At 44.8% G+C, this 20,028-nt stretch overlaps 1 protein-coding gene across 1 annotated transcript in view; it reads left to right on the forward strand.

The window, feature by feature from the left end:
- Positions 1–12,568: 12,568 nt before the first annotated feature.
- The window catches only part of PPARGC1A (PPARG coactivator 1 alpha), a 347,667-nt gene continuing 340,207 nt past the window's right edge, over positions 12,569–20,028 (forward strand). Inside the window, exon 1 of the mRNA XM_054391579.1 lies at positions 12,569–12,655. Within this exon, the coding sequence (XP_054247554.1) occupies positions 12,569–12,655 (87 nt within the window). The remainder of the gene's footprint in view (positions 12,656–20,028) is intronic.

Genomic DNA, 20,028 nt, shown 5'->3' on the forward strand with positions numbered 1-20,028 from the left:
TTTGGACAATGCTTTCTTCAAACGTATTCCTAGATACTTCTTGGGCAGAACTGTGGTTGTCTCTCTTGTGAAGTGTCTGTGGCCACTGAAATGTGGGCGATGTTGAAGGTCAACACAAATAAAACCGTGAGCAGCAATGTAGACTAGATCATTCCATTGTAGCTTTGTAGTGGTTTTCAGTGAAACAGACTTGACAGCGTTTTCCATTTGGAAAAACTACTCCCATGTGGAATGTACAGTCAGGTTTGGTACAAGAGCTGGAACCCCGCTGCTGCGAGGACAGGCTGAGAGAGTTTGGATTATTCAGCCTGGAGAAGAGGAAGCTTCAGGGAGACCACCTTGTGGCCTTTCAGTACTTAGAGACCTCCAAGAAAGCTAGGGATGGACTTTTTAGCAGGGTCTGTTGTGACAGGACGAAGGGTGATGGTTTGAAGCTTTAAAAGAGGGGAGATTGAGGCTAGATAGGAGGAAGTTCTGTGTGAGGGTGGTGAGACACCGTAACAGGTTGTTCTGAGAGGTTGTAGCTCTGTGTGTGTCTCTGGTGCCTCATGCAGTGTTCAAGGCCAGGCTGGATGGGTGTTTGAGCAACCTGGTCTGATGGAATATGTCTCTGCCTATGGCAGGTGCAGAGAGGACTGGGTGATCTTTAGTGTCCCTTCCAGCCAAAACCATTCTGTGATCTCTGAGGTATTTGGTTAAGTTTCAGTGTTTCCTCTCCCTGGAGTCCTTCTGGCAAAGAGAATTTCATCAGCTCTTGCTGATGAAACAGGTTCCCCTGGAATGGGAGCTGTGTGCTGTCGTGCTGTAATGTTGAAGCAAAACTGGGTTATATTTGGAGTGCTGGCAAGTAACCTCAGTTAGGCTCATCTTAAGCACTGGTTTTTGAGGTATTATATTTAAGTCATAGCAGGTGGCTGTAGAATTACTTGAAAACAAATAATTTGGGGATTGTCTGATTCCATTTTTTTTCTATTTTTGTTGTTTATATGATTGGCAGTGGAGAAGTTGTAAAGTTGTTTGCTTTTGGGTTTTGGTTTTTTTGTTTGTTTGGTTGGTTGGTTTGGGGGTTTTTGTTAGCAATGGAAACAGTGCTGTTAGGGCAAACATATCTTGAAGGCTAACATTTAAGTGAATTGGTAATGCTCAGTGGATCTCCACTACTGCAGGCATTGTGGTCTTGGCTGTCCTGTCCTGTGAAGTAATTTCAGGTAGAAAGGAAGGAGGTTTACTTTTCATAAAATGTTGAAGTGGTTTAAGTTACCTGACTGCAGTTACAAGAATTACCATTTATAGCATCAGGGTTCTGAACTCCTTAAGCAGTTTGATTTCAAAGTAGTGTTCCTAACTATACAAATGTTTGTTCTATACATTCCTGCTCTAGGATGACTCAGGTCCAGTATCTGGGCTTTCACAAGGGCTTGCTTTGTCCCTCTTTTGGGGGGCAGAAGGTGGTGCTTTATGTAGTAGGAATTTATCTGGTACTTGTGTGCAGCCTTCAGCTAAATGGTATAGAACCACCTTCTGTATGACTTTCCCTGGCTACATCCAGGCTCACAAAGACAGCCAGCTCTCAGTGTGAAATCCCTTGAGGACCCCAGAACCAGCTGGCATAAGCTGCAGCAGCTTTGGTACTTGTTGATGGGGGAGCAGATGGCTGTGGCTTGAGTGGAACTTGACATGGGAGAAACTTTGGCCTGGTTTTCTGTTTTCCTTTTTTTTAATTGTCATGCCCACAGACCCAGCTTGGGCTGTGACAGCCGACCTGGGATCTTTCACTCTTCTCTGTCTTTGCTACCAGGAATGCAAGTGCTACAGGCCAAATTAGTGTCCTCTGACAGCTGTGCAACCCTCCCATCCTCCAATTAAGTCAGTGACACCTGTGCAATGCACTGACAGGCCCCGGGGTGCACCAGTGGCACTGGCTTAATTGGAAGGCTGTTGGGTGTCCCAGCTGTCACCAGGGACAGAGCGGGCCAGTGCCCTTGCACCTCCTGGCAGGGAGAATGTGAGCTATGGGAAGCAGCTTGGCTGGTGGGATCGTGCTGGATTCTGGGGGCTAGTGCTTCAAGAAGGTACTCGAGCTCCAGCATCTGGGGAATCCAGTGAATCTGATAGCTGAGTGACACATCTGATATCCCAAGAAAACACTTTGCTTGCTAGAGAAATGGCAAGCAGGGAGCTTGTGAAGTTTAGGACTGAAGCATTTTCCCATACTAGACTGTGTGCTGAATCCACGTTTGTTCCTTTACTGGTGATCTCCAGCGTAGCAGAGAATGGCCTCAAGGGTTGGAGTGTCTTTGCAGGCACCAAGCAGTTGCCATTTTGCTGCACAATACTGGTTGGTTACCAACAAGGTATTTCAGGGCTGGGGCAGTAAGCCATAGATTTGCTTGAATGGCTGTGGATACCTTAAGAGTCACTGCAAACTACACTTTTTTAATGTCGTTTTCAAGCCATGTAGCAGTGGGAAGAGAGCAAGTTCAAAAAGTAACTGTCTTTGAAGAATGATGAAAAGGACAGGATGGTTTCCTAGAGAAAAGCATTTTCTAAGTCCTAAAGGGACATTCGAGAACCCTCTTTGTTTTCTTCAGGATACACCAGATGCAGAGGAACTCGGGTTTGAAGATTGCCCCGTTTTTTTTCATACCTTGCATATTGGAAGGCAAAACCTCATCCACGTTTTTCTGGTGGAAAAAACTGTTGAAAATGGTTGCTCAGAGAAACAAGAAGAGACCAGGAAGGAGGAGGAGTGTGGCTGCTTTATGAGTGTGTGAAGGCCTCTTGCCTCTTAGAACAGTCAAGAGCAGCTGCAGTCCTGCTGACTGTGAGAGCTCTGGTTTGGCTGCTGCAGACTGCAGTAAATGGGGGGGAAAAGTTGGAAACTGCTAATGTCAGATAGAAACTGAGCTGCTTGTGCATTCTGTTCCATGAAATGCCACAGCTGACCAGCAGGCCCTGTGGCATGAGGGATCCTGAATCAAGCACAAATCAAGCACATCAGCTGCCCCCAGCAGCCTCAGCTGTTTGCTGCTTTCCCTGCCCTGGTGCTGTCACTTTGGAGCAGCGAAGCCAGTAGCCAGGGTGTAGGCATGTTTGGTTTGGAGTACTGAGCTGTTCCCTTAGGATTAGCTGGTTATCTGCTTTGGAGCAATCTAAAAGGAAAAGCAGTGATTTGATTACTTAGAGTGATTTTTTTTTTTTTTTTTTTTTTTAAACCAGAAGAGTTCTGGTGGGGCTTGAAAATAGATGGTTTGTATAAAAAACTATTTATAGTGTGGGACTTTTGAAGCTATAGAATTGATTAGACAATAGGAAAACAGCACTGAGTGAAAGGAGTCTATTTTTTGGAAAGAGGAGAGTCTTCTATCTTCATTGTGCTTCTGTGTAATACCTCAGAACAGTAAAAGGCTAATATTGATGTGAGCTAATAAGTACGTTTTAGGTTTGTTAGTTGCAGAGATCAGCTCCTGATGACTGAGGACATAAAGCTGTGTGTAGATAAGTATCTGTTACCATTATAGAGCCCTAAAGGAGTGACCAGTTATGCTGTGCTTAGATCTGTAGGGATTTTAGAGCATTGAGAATTTTTGTCAACGCATGGACGGTGACCTCATGCTTCACTCTGTCTTGATGTCACAACCCCTGGAACTTCTACTTTTGGGAAATTGTACACACACCAGTGGCAAAGACAGGCCCTGAAGGTCCTGTGGGTTGCAGGGGTGTATTCACTGGTGGTACCTCTGCTCACTCACTGATGTTGAGGAGCTGTTGGTACAGGCTGACAGCTTTGCTGCTGTGTTCTGTACCCGTTTGGTCAGCTTTGCATGGCAGAGCAGTACCATGATTTCTGACCACCTTCTTACAGAATCACAGAATCGGTAAGGTTGGAAAAGACCTTCTCCCTTCTTGGACCAGGGCTAGTGAAGCAGCTTCAGTTTGTGGTAGGTAGTTTTCCACCTGCACTGCCACACAGCACAGCACCTACTGGACGCTGCTCTTTCCTGGCCATGAGAAATGCAGCTTAAAGCAAAACCCTTGAACTCAGCTTGCAGTATGTCATCTTAAAAGACACTTGAACAAAAGCAAAGAGTTTTTTTTTCCAGTCAAGCTACAGCTGTTAATTTGCAGTCAGATTCCTACAGTTTTCTTGGTTTTCTGGCAGTTTAGCAATAAGAAGCCATACCACACAGTGACCCTAGGAAGCAGAGTTGCATTATGAAGTAGATGAATTTATTCTCTTCCTGTAATTTGTGAGGAGTAGCCATTTATGTCAGCCATTTATGTTGCTGTTACAACAGCTGAAGGTTTTCATAATAAACATCTTTTGCTATTGGAAGTATAATCTTGTATCTGTTGACTCTGTTGACCTATTAATTTATTTAACTTCAGGACTGTGTACATGACGTAAGATTCATGTGAAGTAGAAAGAGAAAAATGATCTATTTGGTCAACCTGGTTCCATTTTTTTTTCTGCTAATGCACCTTACCCTGGTAGCTTTGTGGTGTGCTTCCCGGAGCTGCTCTGGTACAGAACTGGGCATCAGTCCCCACTAATACCAGCGTCAGATATTTTTGAGCTGGTACTGAGCAGCTTTAAACCCAGGATGGAACTGTGACATGAGAGTGCTTGCCCCTCTTTTTGCTTTGCCTTTCATAAATGAGGAGCTTGGGCTGCCTCCAATTCGCACTGATGCTTTTGAGATAAGTGGTTGGCATCAAGGAGATCCCAGCTTCCAGTACCGAGGGATTAGACTAAATATGGTAACAGCAGTGAAATTCCTGGAGCAGCAGCAACAGCTCTGCTGATTGGAGGTGGTATAATTCTGCAGTTTCAACTCAGATATGGCAGTTTCTCAGGAACACAATGTATGTTGGACAGATGATAAAACAATTTCCATTTGTGTACATCTTGGCTCTGAATGATTCTTTAAGCTTTCTCCAGCTACAAAAGCCATGCAGTAGTTATGTTGTATAGAAAAATGAAACACAGCACAAATTTATGTTGATAATAAATATTTCCTGTGGCTCTAAACATGTATTATTTTGGGTTGGTCTTATTCTTTTAGCTGAAGTGGGCTCTTGCCTTCCATCTGAGTTGAGTGTTTCTTTTGTAAGCATATCACATTAATGCTTCCTAGCCTTATTGCTTCCAGCAGCATAAGTGCTCGGTGCTCAAAGCACTTACTAGGCTCCATAGGGTGGAGGATTGCTGGTGGACCTAGTTCCTAACTGCTTTGCTTAAATATTCTGCTTATATTAGTAGCCACTTTTATCCTCAAACCCATCAAACTTTTCAGCTTTATGGGGTCTCTAGTGTTTACCATCGAAATTCGTGTGTGATTTTTAAAAGAATTACAAACTAAACCAAACCTGAGAATGGCATCTTTGAGATTGTTTCATTTTGCATGTTGAATAACAAGTAGCTGATAAGCGTTTGACTGGGATGGGGATAGCATCTTTCTTCTAAGAGAAATTAATGCACTGTGAGCCTTTCCTGAAAGGCTTAGAGTTTGTACAGCAGGTTAAAAGCAGTGCTGTTCAGGAAATGTTTCTACATGCTGTCCAAGAGGGTATTGGCAGCTTTGTTTCAAGGAGTTATTTGGGTTACACAATGTAAGGGAAGTAAACTGCAATTACTGCTACTTTTACATACTTTTAAAAAAACAATTTGATCAAGAGCAGAAATCAGAAGAATGGGCAAGAATTTAAAAACCCAGTCTTAATGTTCACAATAAAATGTACCCTGTTTGTTGAAAACAGACATTTAATTTTCAGTAAATCTATGGACAATGAACAGCTTCTCCCTGTAAGCAAACTGGCATTAAAGAAAAATCTATACAGGAATGGGAACAAGAACAGAGGAATATTTATTTCATTTTGGACGCTAGGTTAGGGCTATGCTTTGCACGTTTTTGCTCTCAGTCTCCTTGTGGGAGTTGCTCCTGTGTAATTCCAAACACTGCTCAAATGTCTGCTCTCTGTGTTCCCAAGCATTGCCATACAGGAGGTTGAACGGTGGAGAGGTGGTAGAGTTTTGATTTCTCTGCAGCCTGGAGCAATGCTGTTTGTTTCTGGAGGAGAATTACAGAAGGAAAAGCAAAGAGGAAAATATTCAGTTACATGAAATAATAGTGGCCTGCTTCATGATTCCTACATAATCATATTTGTTAACACAGTAATTGCCTGCAATGAGTATTATTTTTGCAAGTAAAGCTTAAAAATCCAACTGTTTGTAGTCTGCTTGCTTGATACAAGGCTAACGTTGAGATTTCTCATTAGGTACAGGGAGGTTTCAGAAATTAATTTTCTTTTTTTAGCAAGCAGTCTCTTGATCAAACTAATTTGATTAGAAAAACAACTTTACCAGTGCTGGGCTGTCTAGACTTCCTAAATTAGCAACAAAGTCAGCAGCAAATCTTTGTTCTTACTACTTCCAAAACTTTGACATTAAAAAAGCAAAAGTTTTCAGAGCCATTCTAGCTGCTTTCACTGCAGTCCCTTTCACCTGCTTTAAGCATTATTCCTTCCCTTGTTTGGGGGAAATAAGTGACAGAAAGGACACATGCTTCCAAGCTGCAGTGCCACCTCTGCTACCAACACCTGCCCAGGTTTGCTCTTAGTGAGGTTTGGGTTTATTAAGTGGATCAACTAGGATGATGTCACTGAAGAAGTTCAAAGTTAATGAGCTGTCAAATCCCTTTGAAACATCTATCAATTATTTAGGAGGGGCTTCTGCTGCTTTGTAGTATTTCTTGTGTGAAAATGGAATTCTGTGTTGACCAAAGCTTTTCTTGGGATTGTGCAAAAGACAATTAAAAATAGTCTGAGTTCTGCGGTGTGTGACTGGGAGTCTCCCTCCCTCCTCCACCTTCTTCCCAATATGGTACAGCATTTAGTGCCAAAGGAGTAGCCAAATAGGTTGTGAATGTGTAATGTACTTTGTGCTGATGAGGTGCTGCTGCTTTATCAATGGGCTTTGAATGATGTGCAGAGTGATGGAGCCTCTTTCCCTTTCCACAATCTGACAATCTGTGCATTCATGCTTAGAAGACATCTCGACCATGACTGCTACAACCATGGGGAGTCTCCTCTGCTCTTGTCACTCCCTAGTTTGCCAAAGATCTGGATGCACCAGGGAGCAGGCAGAATAGCTGTGGGGTTTTTCTCAGATGTAAAGATGACTTACACTAGACTCATAACAAGCCAGCCATCTTGATTCCTGCTAATTTGGGTTACTCTAGGATTCCCCTCCCCCCCTGCTTTGATTAGTTACTTCACATAGTTACTTTGTAACTACCATCACAGAAACGTAATCACAGAAATGTTATTTTGGGGAAATTATAATCTGATAGGGCTTTAGTAATTTATTTACATTGTTAATTGATGGTGAGACTATAAAAGTTATGAACTACCTCTTAAGTTCATGCCTGCCTAGATCTGAATGGCAGATATTCACTGGTTGTTATTTATAATTCTGGGGGTATTGAACTGATGGAGATTACTCATGTAGAAAAGCTGCTGGAAGGCCTGAACTAGGAATTAAATTATCATAGTGGCTTCATTTTGTTAACAGTCTCATTGAAAATATCTTGCTTGCAGGACAATCAAACTCATCAGTGTTCTGCTCTTCCACTTCAGTAGACAAAGTTTTAATCAGTGGCACACTTGATCTTGCAGAATTCAAGGAAAATAATTTCCTGCATTTTTTGAGATGAGCAAGAACTCATGCAATCTAGCTTTTAAACTCCTGCCGCTTCTTTCCCTTCCTTTCTTTCTTTTTGAATAATCAGCTTTACTTCATCCAGTTGCCTATTTCCCATAACTTCAATTATCAAAATGACCCAGTGCTTAGATGGGATCAGCTCATGGATGAAGAGCAAGCAGTAACAGACTGATGGTGAGACCAAAACATTTTGAAGAATGTGCTGTTTCCTCTACTATTTGCAGTTGGTCTTTGTTACTAATTTCTGATGGTCTGACATAGCAGCATTTACAAAATACTTCTTTGCTGTCCCCTTTTTCTTGGAGCTGCCACCCTATCTCAGCAGTCAGCTAGCTTCTTCTAGATGAAGCACAACAGCAAAGGCAGTCTTCACCATCTAGCAAACTTAGGAGTTAAAATTGTGTGGTTGGGTTTGGGGTTTGTTTTTGTTTTTTTTTTTTTTTTCTTCAAGACTCTTAGGAGCCTGGGCTCATCTCTGGGATGAAGCCCCAGAGTGGCAAAGCCCCAGTGCCAGTTATTTCTTTGGTATAACCAAACTTTCTGAAATAAAGGTAAAAGTTGTTTGTCAGTACAAGACAGTGTAACGAATTTAACAGTAACTAATTATCATCTAGAATCTCACTACCTTCTGCTCTAATCGCAAGGGCCATGTCTTTTGAGTGTTTCTTCTCTCACCATAGACAGCAAAGACTCCAAGAAAATGGCTGCCCCCCTTTTCACCAGAGGAAGAAGGAGCAGATGTTAGTCACCTAGCTTAGCATATTATTTGCAAGGATTCAGGTATCATAGTGGTGTGTAGAACCATGAGAAGATACAACATGGAACTTCAGAGAAACTGGCTCTTCTACCAGCACCATTCAGTAGACAGAAGGTATCTGCTTTCTGTCCTGATTTCAATGACATTGTTTTCTTAATGCAATTTTCAGTATAACCTTTTGGGTGTGAGTGAATATTGGAAAATCTGCACATGTAACTGTTGTGATTGATGAATCCCATGTGTAGAAACTGCTCTGGGAACTCCAAGTCCCAGCATGGAACTGGGTTGTCTAGCCATATGAAGGTGAAAAATGCCATCTGGATTTTAGCTAGAGTACAGCTAGAAACCAATGGGGGGGGGGGGGGGGAAACAAAACCAAACCAACAAACAAAAAAAGAACACTGAAATGATGTTATAAAGGTGAGCATGGTTGCTGTGTTCTCATTCACTGGTGGACTCATTTCCAGTTATGTCTGATCTTACATTTTTGGATTACAGATATGAGTTAAACAGAAACCTAACCAGTCTGGAAACTCCACTGATTTCTGTTCTAAATAGGGTTTTGCTCCTCTGGGGCTAATTGGTTTTATAAACATTGTCTAACAATGTTGCTTGACTTTTTCAAGGGTCTGGTACTTAAGCTGTTGATCTCCTCAAATATTAAAAGGATGTAATAGCTAGCTCCAGAAGTGTTCATAAAGCAAAATGAAATTATTTGATGAAAGGTGTTAAGGAAGCTTTAAAGTATTAGCCTAATAGAAAACCTATCAGTGGACTTTTAAAGCCTTTCCTCTCCAATTTTTATGGACTGTCTTAATTGACTTTAAAAGGCTTTTATGCACTTATGAATAGGCTAAGTAGAAATGGTCCTTTTTTTCCTCACCTGCAAATAAGATACCAGGATAGCTTCTAACTTTTTTTTAGGCTAGAGGCTTTTGCCCTGTGAGAAGAGATTTCCAACTAATGAAACCCAGTAAAGTCAAGAACAAGAAAAGTTATGTGTTTGCTAATGCTGAAAATGGGGGGGTTGAGAAGAAGAAAAAAGTGACAGTAGTGAATAAAAGAATAGTAGCCATAACAGTTTTTGAGGTATTTATGGTCACAAGCCAAGGACCACAGCACTCACTTTCGATGCTACACTGATCATTGGAGGGACACTAAACTGCCTAAACAAAACACACAGCCATGGAGTATCACTTTGTATTGTAGAATCTTAATTTAAAGGCTACAGCTGAGTTGACTCCTGATCCCTTTGGGACTGTTCTGGTACAAATCTGTCTTGCATGGAACATGTAAGTGGAAGATGAATGTCTTAATCTCATAGTCTCTCAAACCAAAGACCTCTAGAAGCCTTGCTTTGCAGGGAATTTCTCAAGAGACCATTCTGCATAAAGAAAAGAAAAGATGTGTTGATGTTCTGGCTTTTGCCTGTGATAATGGGGTATGTTTGCTCTTTGAGAGGTTTCTCCCAAAAGCTGGCACTTGGCTCAAACAGCAGCCTTTGGCCTTGTCTTTGTGCACCAACTTTGGGGCAATGAGAAGGATCAGCCTCAAGTGGAAAGCTTCACCCCAGTTCACCTGCAAATGGTCTTGGAGCAGCAGTACCTAATGCTATAAATAAGTTCCATGTCTTGTTTTGCTGCCAGCAGAAGTGTGCTCTGCAGAGGCCTTGAAGAGGTTAATAGTTCACAGCTGTAAGAAAAGGCTACAGGTGGATCTCCATTAGTAACTGATCTCTCTGCAATTAAGCCTAACCTTCTACCGGTGATGGTCTCCTATGGGCAACTCCCTGAACTTCAGGTGAAGAGACTGAGCTAGAGCAAGTGGTTAACAGGAGGATGAGGAACAATGTTTGAAGGAAGAAGAAGAACCCAAACATGTAATCTGAACCTATAATCTGTTTTGACTTCTACAGAGGAGAGGGGCAGGTAGTATGTCTGCCACTAGAGGGGAAGAAGAGGATATTTATACACTTCCCTACCACAGTGTATAAACACATCAGGTGTTAGGAAAAATGAAACAAAAACATCCCCAAACCCAAACAAACCAAAGCCAACCAACCAAAACAAAACAGAGAGAAGGAAAAAAACCAATTCAAGAAGGATGGTGAAGCAGAAAGGAACGTTTTATCTTAATTGTTGCTGTCTGAAAAGTTGAAACACATTGTTGAACCACAGGAAGATTTGTGAGCCGCTGATGAGCAGCCTTCCAGGCTGAAGTCTCTGAGCAAAACACTGAAGCAAATTTGAGAAGCAAATAATTGTGGACACTTTGTTTCTGATGTGGATTCCATACTGTATTGCTAGGACCTTCCTGCTACATTTTTTACCTAGGTTAGGGCAGGATGAAAGGGTCTTTGACTTTGTATGGAACAGAGCCTATCACAAAGGTTCCATTGGATGATGGATTCAGGTATTTTTGGCTGGCCTTCATTCAGACAAAGTCAACTCACATCAAAAAGCTGAGTTTTTATTACGCTCAGTTGTGTTTCATGGTATTCCATGCTCATGCCACAGCTGGAGACCAAAGAGAATAAGGTTTCTGCAACAACTAGAATGGTCAAAAGAGTTCATGGGTATTACTAAATGGTAGTTTTGTCCTTCAAAGATCAGGCTTTTGATGAGAGGGGAGAAAGATGTCTCTAGTTTTTTCCATTGACAGCTATGGGCTCTTATGCCTGTGCTGAGCGCTGCTCAGTGAAGCACTGCCCCCCCCCCCCCCCCCCAGTCATGACTTGGAAGCAAAAAATATACTAATTAAAAAAATTAATATCATACATTATATGAAACCAAACAATTATTTGAGAAGAAATAAATTACCACCTACATTATTTCTTTTAATTTGAAAACATCTGAGTTTCATTGTGCTCTCAGTGTTAGCTGATGAGGAAAATGTCTCTCTTGTCAGAGGCACACAGCTTGAGGTGCTGTGTATGCCACCAGGATATGCCACCAGGAGAAGGACTGCTCAAGGAACATGGTCAGCGTAAGCCAATCTGTTTCCCCTAATTGCTTGGCAAACACTTTAAAATCATCATGTTGGGCGTGACTTCGCAGTGTCCCCTGAACAATTCGACGAGAGCTTGTGGGCCGACAGTTTTATTTTTCTTTATGACCGGGAGGGTTCCCGCTGACCTGGGGCCCCTTTGCAAGTCGGCCTGGTCACCGCGGCTGCCACAGGAGCCGGCGGCTGGGTGCACGTGTGGGGGGAGAGAAGTCACGCTGCCGGGGCCACTTCGGTGACCACTGACAAGCTTAAATAAATGCATTCATCCTGCTCCTCTCCCGCTCCTCGAAAACCAGGTGCTGAGAAAAACACCTGCAAACCAGCAACAAGCGAGGGCACCTGCACCTGACAAGGCAGGGACCCGCTGACAGCTGAGATGAAGTTTTCCGCCTCCTCTGCCTCGTGCGGATCCTGTGCCCTCATAGCCCCCGCGGGCCTCGACTCGCGCGCTGGGAACCCAGCTCCAACTTTGCAGCGCGGTGCCACAGCCTGGGCGCGGGGAGGAGCGGGGGAGGCCGGGCCGCGGCCGGGAGGGCGGGGGCGGGCCCGCCCTCAGCGGCGTTGCCCCGGCGCGGCGGGGGAGGACGCGCGTCGGCACTTGCCCGCTGCTTCCTTCCCCGCCGCGGTGCAGTCGCAGGTCCTGCAAGCGCCCTCTTGTTTGCTGGCGCAGGCCGCGCTGCCGAGCGGGGGACGGGGGGTGGGTGGGGATGGAGAGGGCGCCCGGTGCTGGTGATTCAGTGCCGGGGTCTGTAACACAGCCCGTCCCCGGCGGCGGTGGCGGCGGCAGCGGAGTCAGCACACGCACGTGACGCCGGCTCCGGCTCCTCGGTGCCGCTACAAACACGCACACACCCCGCACACCGGCACCGCACACACGCGTCCCCCGCGCCTCCATCCCGCCGCGCTCGCCGCCGCACGCTCCTCTCGCAGGCACCGCGCTAAGCCGCCGCCGGGGCGAAGCTGTCGGCGGCACTCCTCGCTGGCACCACCGGCACCAGCACCGGCAAGCGGCGATCGCGCAAGCGGCAAGAGTTTGCGAAGGCTGCTGCGTGCCTTTCCCGAAGAGCTTTTGCACCCAGAGGATGGCTGGCTGCGGGCTGTCAGAAGACGCTTGCTTCTCCTCCTTCTTTTACAACTACACCTCCTCCTGGGAGACCTCCTACAACCAGGTAAGAGGCGGCCGGTGCTGCGAGGAGCGCTCGCAGCCGTTGCCCCCGCCGGGTTCCTCGGAAGAGGCGACGGTTGTGCCAGTGCGTGCAGGAAGGGTCTGGAAGTGTTTCTGTTCAGCGTGTGGGGAAGGAATCATCCGGGGAAAGAACTGAGAGGAAAGAGCCTTTTTCCGTGTGCCTTTCAGCCCCGTTCCCTCCGCCTTCGCCCCTCCTGTGAGGGCTGGAGAACGGGGGCCGTAGTGCGCGGAAGGCTGCGCGTTACCCGGGAGCAACTCGAGCACAGGAAGGCAACTCGAGCGAAGCATCTCCGAGTGTTCCCGTGGGTTACGCTTGCCGCTGTTCTCCGCGCATTGAGGGTCCCTGCTGAGGGCAGCCAGACGAGTTTGCCGAGCCGGCGGCACGGGGCTTGGTGCGAGAAGGATATCCCTCTTCCAACCCGTCCCCCTCTCTTTTAGAAATGGCTGCATATTTCTTGAGCTTCCTAATTTCGGATCCCGCCTAGGTGGAAATAGTTCGGCTTTACCCACCTCTCGTTCCGATTCAGCCCTCCCCCCGTGTACTTAACTTTGATGACTGTGCAATGCAGGGCGCACAGCCCGGTAACGGCTCCTCTGGCCGAGTCGGCTCCCTCGACCGCGCCGTGGCTTAGCCCGCTTGGGGTGGTGGGCAAGGCGGTGTGGGAGAGCGAGGGGAAACCAGAAATCGCGCCTCATAGGGAGAGCGCTATTCTGGGAGCCTCCAAAACGTCTTTAATTAAATAACTGTTGTAGTCTGCTGCCCCCGCTGCTTGTCTGGTGAAAGTCTACAGGCAACTGTCATTTATAAACTACAGCCGTGTGCGTGCGTGTGGAAGGGGGCTTTGGCGCGGCAGCAAAAGTTGGGCAGCGGGTGGCAGCGGGCTGTGGAGCAGGTGAAGGGCAGCCCCGGGCTGTGGAAGCAGCGGTGCCCGCGCGGGGGCAGGAGAGCTGCCCGCGGCCCCTCCTGAGGGGACGAGGGAGGTGCCGGGGGGGTCTCGCCTCCCCGCCGGCTCCCCGCGGGGGGCAGAACCAGCTGAGCTCACGGAAGGACGCGCGGCTCACAGCCCCGCTCTGACGGGGACTGACATCCCCAAAGCAGCAGGTGCCGGCTAAGGTTACACCGCACGGCCGAGGGGCCGAGCAGCCACACGCTGCCTCCGGGAGCTGGTAACAGCGAGCGGCGAGGAGCGGAGTCCCTGCGCAAGCAGCCGCTGGCCAGCCGGCGGGGTTCAGGGGCCGAGCCGTGGGGCCCTGACAACCGGGTCGTTCATTGAAGTAGCCGAATAAATAGGGATCTCTGATGTCCCGGGTGCGAGCGGACACTTGCCGGGCCCAGCTGGGAAGGCAGCTGGTGGCTGGGTCAAGCTGCCTGCCGAGTTGGCCGCCCCGGCAGGGCAAGAGCCGTGCGAGCAGGGAACAAGTCGGGCTCGCCTGTGCCGAGGAGAGGGGGGTTCGTGTGGGGAACAGGCACACAGAGGCACGTACCAAACCCAGAGCCACCACTGAATCGCCGTCTCCCGAGCGCGCCGGGGCCCCTCTGGCTCGATGAAGCCGTCAGGTGTCGCCGGTGGCCCCGGCCTAGGTGGGGCGAGAGGGCGGCAGGTGCGAGAGGTGGCGGCCGCTGACTGGTCCCTGGGGCAAGGAGTCGCTCGGGGCAGGTGTGTGGAGGGTGGGCTGCCCGAATTGACGGCCCCGATCCTGGCAGCACGACGTGCCCGACTGCCCGCGGTTCCTGCGGCGTTAAGTTTGCTCAGTGCTTGCCGGCAGCGGTGGCTTGGGGCGGCCGGGTACTGCTGAGCCCCTACCGCTGCCTGTTTCTCTGCGCACACCGAGTGCACGCACCGGCGCCGGTGTGGTTATGTGAGCAGAGAACGGACCTTATTATCCTGCTAAATACGAGTCCTCGGAAGTAACTGAGATTTAAGAAGGGCTTATGCCTGATATAAAAGGCAGGCAATCACACCAAGACTCCTTTGAAACCATCAGGAGGAAAATGGTCAGGAACACAAACAATAAAATCAGGTTTAAACCAGTTCCTTAGATAAAGTTAGTTTAATTCTGTAGCGAAACAGTTCGGTGGGAGAATGGCGTTGTGAGATGATAGTTCCCTTACATTTCTGCTCAGGAGAGCGAGCCTGTATCACAATGGAAGGAGGAAGAATTACTGACAAATCCAGAGTTGATCTGTTCTAAATACCACTGTTGAACTGCATCTAAGGGAAAACGGGAGTGATAATTCAGGATGGAGAAAGTCTATTTATAGACAGACTATATAAACTGTAGAATACATACGCAAAGTTGAATTAAATATGCATGATTACGAAAGTAGTTTAGAAGGAGAAGGTGTAATCATTATGTAGTATTACAGCACCAACAGACAAGCTTGCAAGACTTTCTGGGTGAAGATGAGAAGAATTTTTAAGATACATATTCTTTCTGGTGCTCAAGGCTCCTTTCTATTTTAGTCTTTTGCGTATTACGTTAGCATTTACATCAGTCAAATTCACCAGCTGAGGATTAGCAGTAGATGTTAGTCTGGATATGAAATCAAAATGAATATGGGATTTTTCTGCAAATAGATTTTTCTTACAAGTTTTAACACAAAGGCAGAGTTGGCTTCAATCTGACAGTCAGCCATGTTCGCGTGCGTTTGTTTTTACCTGAATTGCATCCAGGAGAAGGGAAAAAAAAAAAAAGAGCTTGCAAAACATTTCTTCTTGCTAAATATAGCAACCTAGCTGAAATAGAATTTGTTTTGTATACTCTTGTTTAAAACAAAGCAGCAAACAGAAGAACTTTAAAACAAAGTGCTGAGATGAGAAGATGGGCTGACTACTGGAAAAAAAGCCATGTTTTTATTTCTGGATCAATATGATGCACTCTCAACATCTAGTACGAGGTAAAAGGAACCCTTATATAATAGATCAGTAGCGGTTCAGCCATCGCTCACTGAAAAGAATCTTCTCCTGGCATCTCAAGACTTTAATGAGAATATAAGTAATCAAAATAAGACTTAATAATGGGATCAGCCAGGTTAAAGAGAACAGTGATTTCTTCCAGAAATGTAATATACTATCTGGTAGTTTTGAAAGCAGAGCTAGGACATCTGCTTGTAAATTCAGGAAGGCTGAGAAATGCGTTTCAGCTTTTATATTTCTGATGCATTATTGCAGTTCATTTTTAAGCACAAGATGATATGCGTGATTTGTTGGTAATATTCTTGGAAGGAACTTTTTCCACAGCATATTAAATTTGAAACTGCATCGCAGAAAATCTTGTGTGGGGAAAAATAATGTCTAGAAACTTCACAAAGTCTATTTTGAATCCATTTCTGAGACAGTCTTCCATAAAATAAGGCTTTGTAATGGTTACAAATAAGGCTTTGCATTGCTAAGGAGAACTCCAGAAAGATTGACTATTTTCCTGAAGTTTGCTGTCTTTTTTACCAGTTATTTTAGTACAGGGACTTAACCGTTATGCTAAATTCTAGACTAGACAAACACAGACTTAAATCCAGAGAGCTATGAATTGTGGTTGCATAAACTTACCTGTGTTGCCTTGCCAATGTGTGTAAAGCTAAGGCCAAGGAAGACCCACCAAATTTCCTATTGATTCGTTCTGTGATCTGTGCTTTTAGACCATCAATAAAAATTCTACTTTTAGCTCTTTATTTTGTGAATCTGTGTTCCTGGGAAACTTCCCGAGTGTATCTTCTGGCTTACTGAAATTCTCTTTACATCTGTTTCTTAATTAGTAGTCATGAGGAAGCAACAGCTATTTCTAAGTACTGCATAGGGGGGTATTCAGCCTTGCAAGAGCAGTAATATTCTTGGGCATAACCTGTCCATGCTGAACTGGCAGCATTATTTGTATTAATTATTTTTCACTCTCCAGTCCAGGACTGGATACGTTGTGTTACTAATATATATGGTTGGGAAGTGCTTGAAAATCATTTGAAATGTAGTTCATGAATGAAATCCTATGTCTAAGGCATATATCTGGATAGATGTTTTAGAGAACATCCCTGCAGTGTAGAAGTAAAATGAGAGCATGATGCCTGATGACTGCTGTCAGTTCAAAGGTTCTTCCCTTCAATGCTTGGCTCAGGGCTTTTCTTCCTGGTACCACCTCTTTGCCCTGTGTTTTCAAACATGACAGGGTATTGTAGGACATGACTTCCACAGAATGCATTCTGTGGATGTAAGTCAGTCAGTGAAAAATTAAGCCGAGCGCCAGTGTTGTACCTTGGCTCTTTGTCCTTACGTGTGCAGGGGCAGAACTATCCCAGCAGAGTCAGAGGTGTCTGCCAGTACTTCTGGAGAACTGGACTGAATGTAGTCTCCTGCTTTAATGCATTTTGTTCTTTTGACTAGGGAGAGTCCAATGGCCATTTCTGTTTTGGTCCACAGCCAGTGAGACTTTTGGACTTATTTTTGTTTCCATGGTTCCTGGATTTCTTTGGTTTTTATTTTAATCTAAGTAGTAGAACTCAAGAGTCTGTAGAGGTTTGGAAATGAGTTCAGGTTACTGCACTGCATATGTATAGCATACACTAAGTATATGTGTGTGTGTGTTTGAGGATGTTGAATGAGAGATACTATATCAATCTCCACAAGACTGGGCAGTGCACCTCATGATTTTTTTTTTTTAGACCTTTTTATTTAATAGAAAAAGTCTCAGGCAGTAGTTGTACCATTATTGGACTGTGAATACTAGTGGAATAAAACCATCATTCGACTTCAGTTGTATTTTAGCAAAGCAAATTAAAAGGATGCTCTCAAAAGTAAATTAGTTTAAAAAAGTAGCAATCCTGGTTCAGTATTAACAGAAAGGACTTGGTAGTTTAAAAAAGGTAATCTGGGATTTGAAGTTTTCCTGACTTTTCTGTACCCAGGGGGTGTGGTATTCTGGTGCAGAAAGCTGGGAAAATGGAGCACAGTAAAAATGAAACAGGAGGGACCTATCTTCTTGGCATCCCAGCAAAAGATAAACAGAGGGATAAGGAGAGAGATGTCACTTAATAAAAAAGGTAATAGATGAAAAAGTTGTTAAAGGTGACTTTCTTTCAGAAATGAATGCTGTGTTTGGTTGTTCAACACAGTGAACAGTCTCTACAGTCTCTTCTGGCAAAAAAAAAAAGCAGGGTTTTAGCTGAGTACAAACCATTTCCTTGTGCCCCAGAGCAAAACAGCTAAGTAGTGGTACAGTAGAGCACAATAATGTGAGGTTAAAACACAGGCAGAAAATGGACAAGGTGGTTTAGAAGAAAAGCTTGTGTGCGAATCGTAAGTTAGAGCCGTGGCTGTGATGAACTAAGGCATTTTAGTGTTTTATACATAGGTTGGGATTTTCAAAAATACAGTTGTGTTCAGGAGAAAATGTCAGTAGCTCCAGTGACGTGTTCTGTAGGAAGAGGGCAGGGAGTTCTTAGCTGGTCAAATGTTCATATGGTCTAAGCAGAAATGTAAAAGTGCAGGGTTTGCATTGGAATGAGAACGGGGTCATCCACCCTTTGTACTCATCATCAGGGAAGCAGAACCTTCTTCCAGAGAGACCATAGGAAATCAATGAGTACACTTTGCTAGTGTAGAGATAAATGTGTACTGCAGAAGGGTATTAAATATAAAAGGGCAGCAGTAAAATGATTTACTGTATGAAGCAGTGGAACTTTCTTTTGGTCACCTAAAAGGCAATTTTAATTTTTTGATAACATAATTGTATTTTCTAAATACTAATAACTGAAAAAAACTGGCAAACCAGCTATTTTACAGGGATTTGAGGTTTATAATGCAAGCTAGGGGAGGTTTACAAATGGCAGCTTATTTACAAACATAGACTTTTTTTTCCCAACATATTATTTGGCATTTATCATTTAGATTATAATAATCTGATCTGATTTACCAAAAGTTAATGAGTTTTTAAACGTTTTTTTCCTGAGGCAGTGTGGATGCTTGTGATCCAGTTTGTCTCTCCATGACCAGAAGGTATCACTGAGGGATACCAGCACAACGGATGCACAGAGGAGAGAACCTGACGTACATTTAGGTGTAGAGGCTTAATGAAATGTGGAAGAGCAGGTGCACAGTCCTAATGTGTTGGTGGTTTTTATATCTCCTCTGATGTGTCTGTTTGCTGTGTGAGCAAATCTCCTTGTGCATTTAAAGCCTATAGGACTGTAAAATTGCTAACAAGCTCAATAATTCTACAATATTTTTTTGGTTTAGACTCTGTTCTTTACAGAGTGGCAGCTGAGGTTCCCTTTCTGCCAAGTAGCTACGTGTTTACCCTAGAGGTAAAATTAAGCTAAAGAGAGATTAATAGCAGTGACTCTTGCTTTGGCTGTGGCATTTGTGACACCACGGTCCTACCTTTGGAAGGAGAAATTGGGCACTCCCAGTTCCATGTGAACACACTGGGGCCTGGAACGATGAGAGATGTGTCTGCAGTAGCACTTCCCTTGGGAGCAGGAGTGTGCTGCATGCATCCCAACTCTGCTGTGCTTTGGTTAGTGTTGCAGACTGGTCGTGTTGCACATGAATGGAATACCTTTTGGATAGAACTATGTCGGGAGATGTATTCCAGAAGTACTCCTTCTGCATTTGAGCTACAAATGGACATTCATCTAGTGAGATGAGACCAGAGGTAGGATGAAGTTAGAAAAGCAAAGAAATCACACCCTGAAGTGCATGGTGCAAAGCCTACAGTGTAGATGTCAGATCCTCAGCACCTGGCTCTGCCCATCTGACAGTTCTCTGTCACTTGCTGCTGTAGGCAGCCTTTGCAGATAGTTGAGTTTACCTAGCAGGGAGCACTTGGAAGCCCATATTTGGGAAGCTGGTTGGAGGCTCCTGGTTAGAAGGGTCACCTGACGTGCATCCTTATGTTGCAATCATGGGACCATTATTCTTCCCCTCAAAAAGGGGCAGTTTGTGGTGGCACGAAGCACAAAGGTTCATTTCATCACTTGCAATATAACACAGGAGTGAGAGAGACGCGCTGGCACCTTGGCTCACAAAAGCCCTCCACATTTTTAACCCATTTTATTATTTGCAAGAGCAATTTAGTTCCTAATGTTAACAATGAGTGATTATGATTCTGTACTTCCGTTTACAGCATAAATTAGCATTTTGTTTTCCATTACTGCCTTTAAATGAGGAATTGTAATGTATAATTTGCTGCAAATAGATGTTATCATCTCTTTGGATGTGAGCAGCCACATAAACTTGAGCAAATGATAAAAATGGAATCAATTACTTCTCAAATGGAAGTAGTTTACAAATCTTCTCATGCAAAATGGCAATAGGAGCTGGTTATTGTAACAAATAATTCCTTGGTGTTTTTCTGTTTTTTAAACAC

The sequence above is a fragment of the Indicator indicator genome, chromosome 23, assembly GCF_027791375.1.
Source record: "Indicator indicator isolate 239-I01 chromosome 23, UM_Iind_1.1, whole genome shotgun sequence".
NCBI lineage: Eukaryota > Metazoa > Chordata > Aves > Piciformes > Indicatoridae > Indicator > Indicator indicator.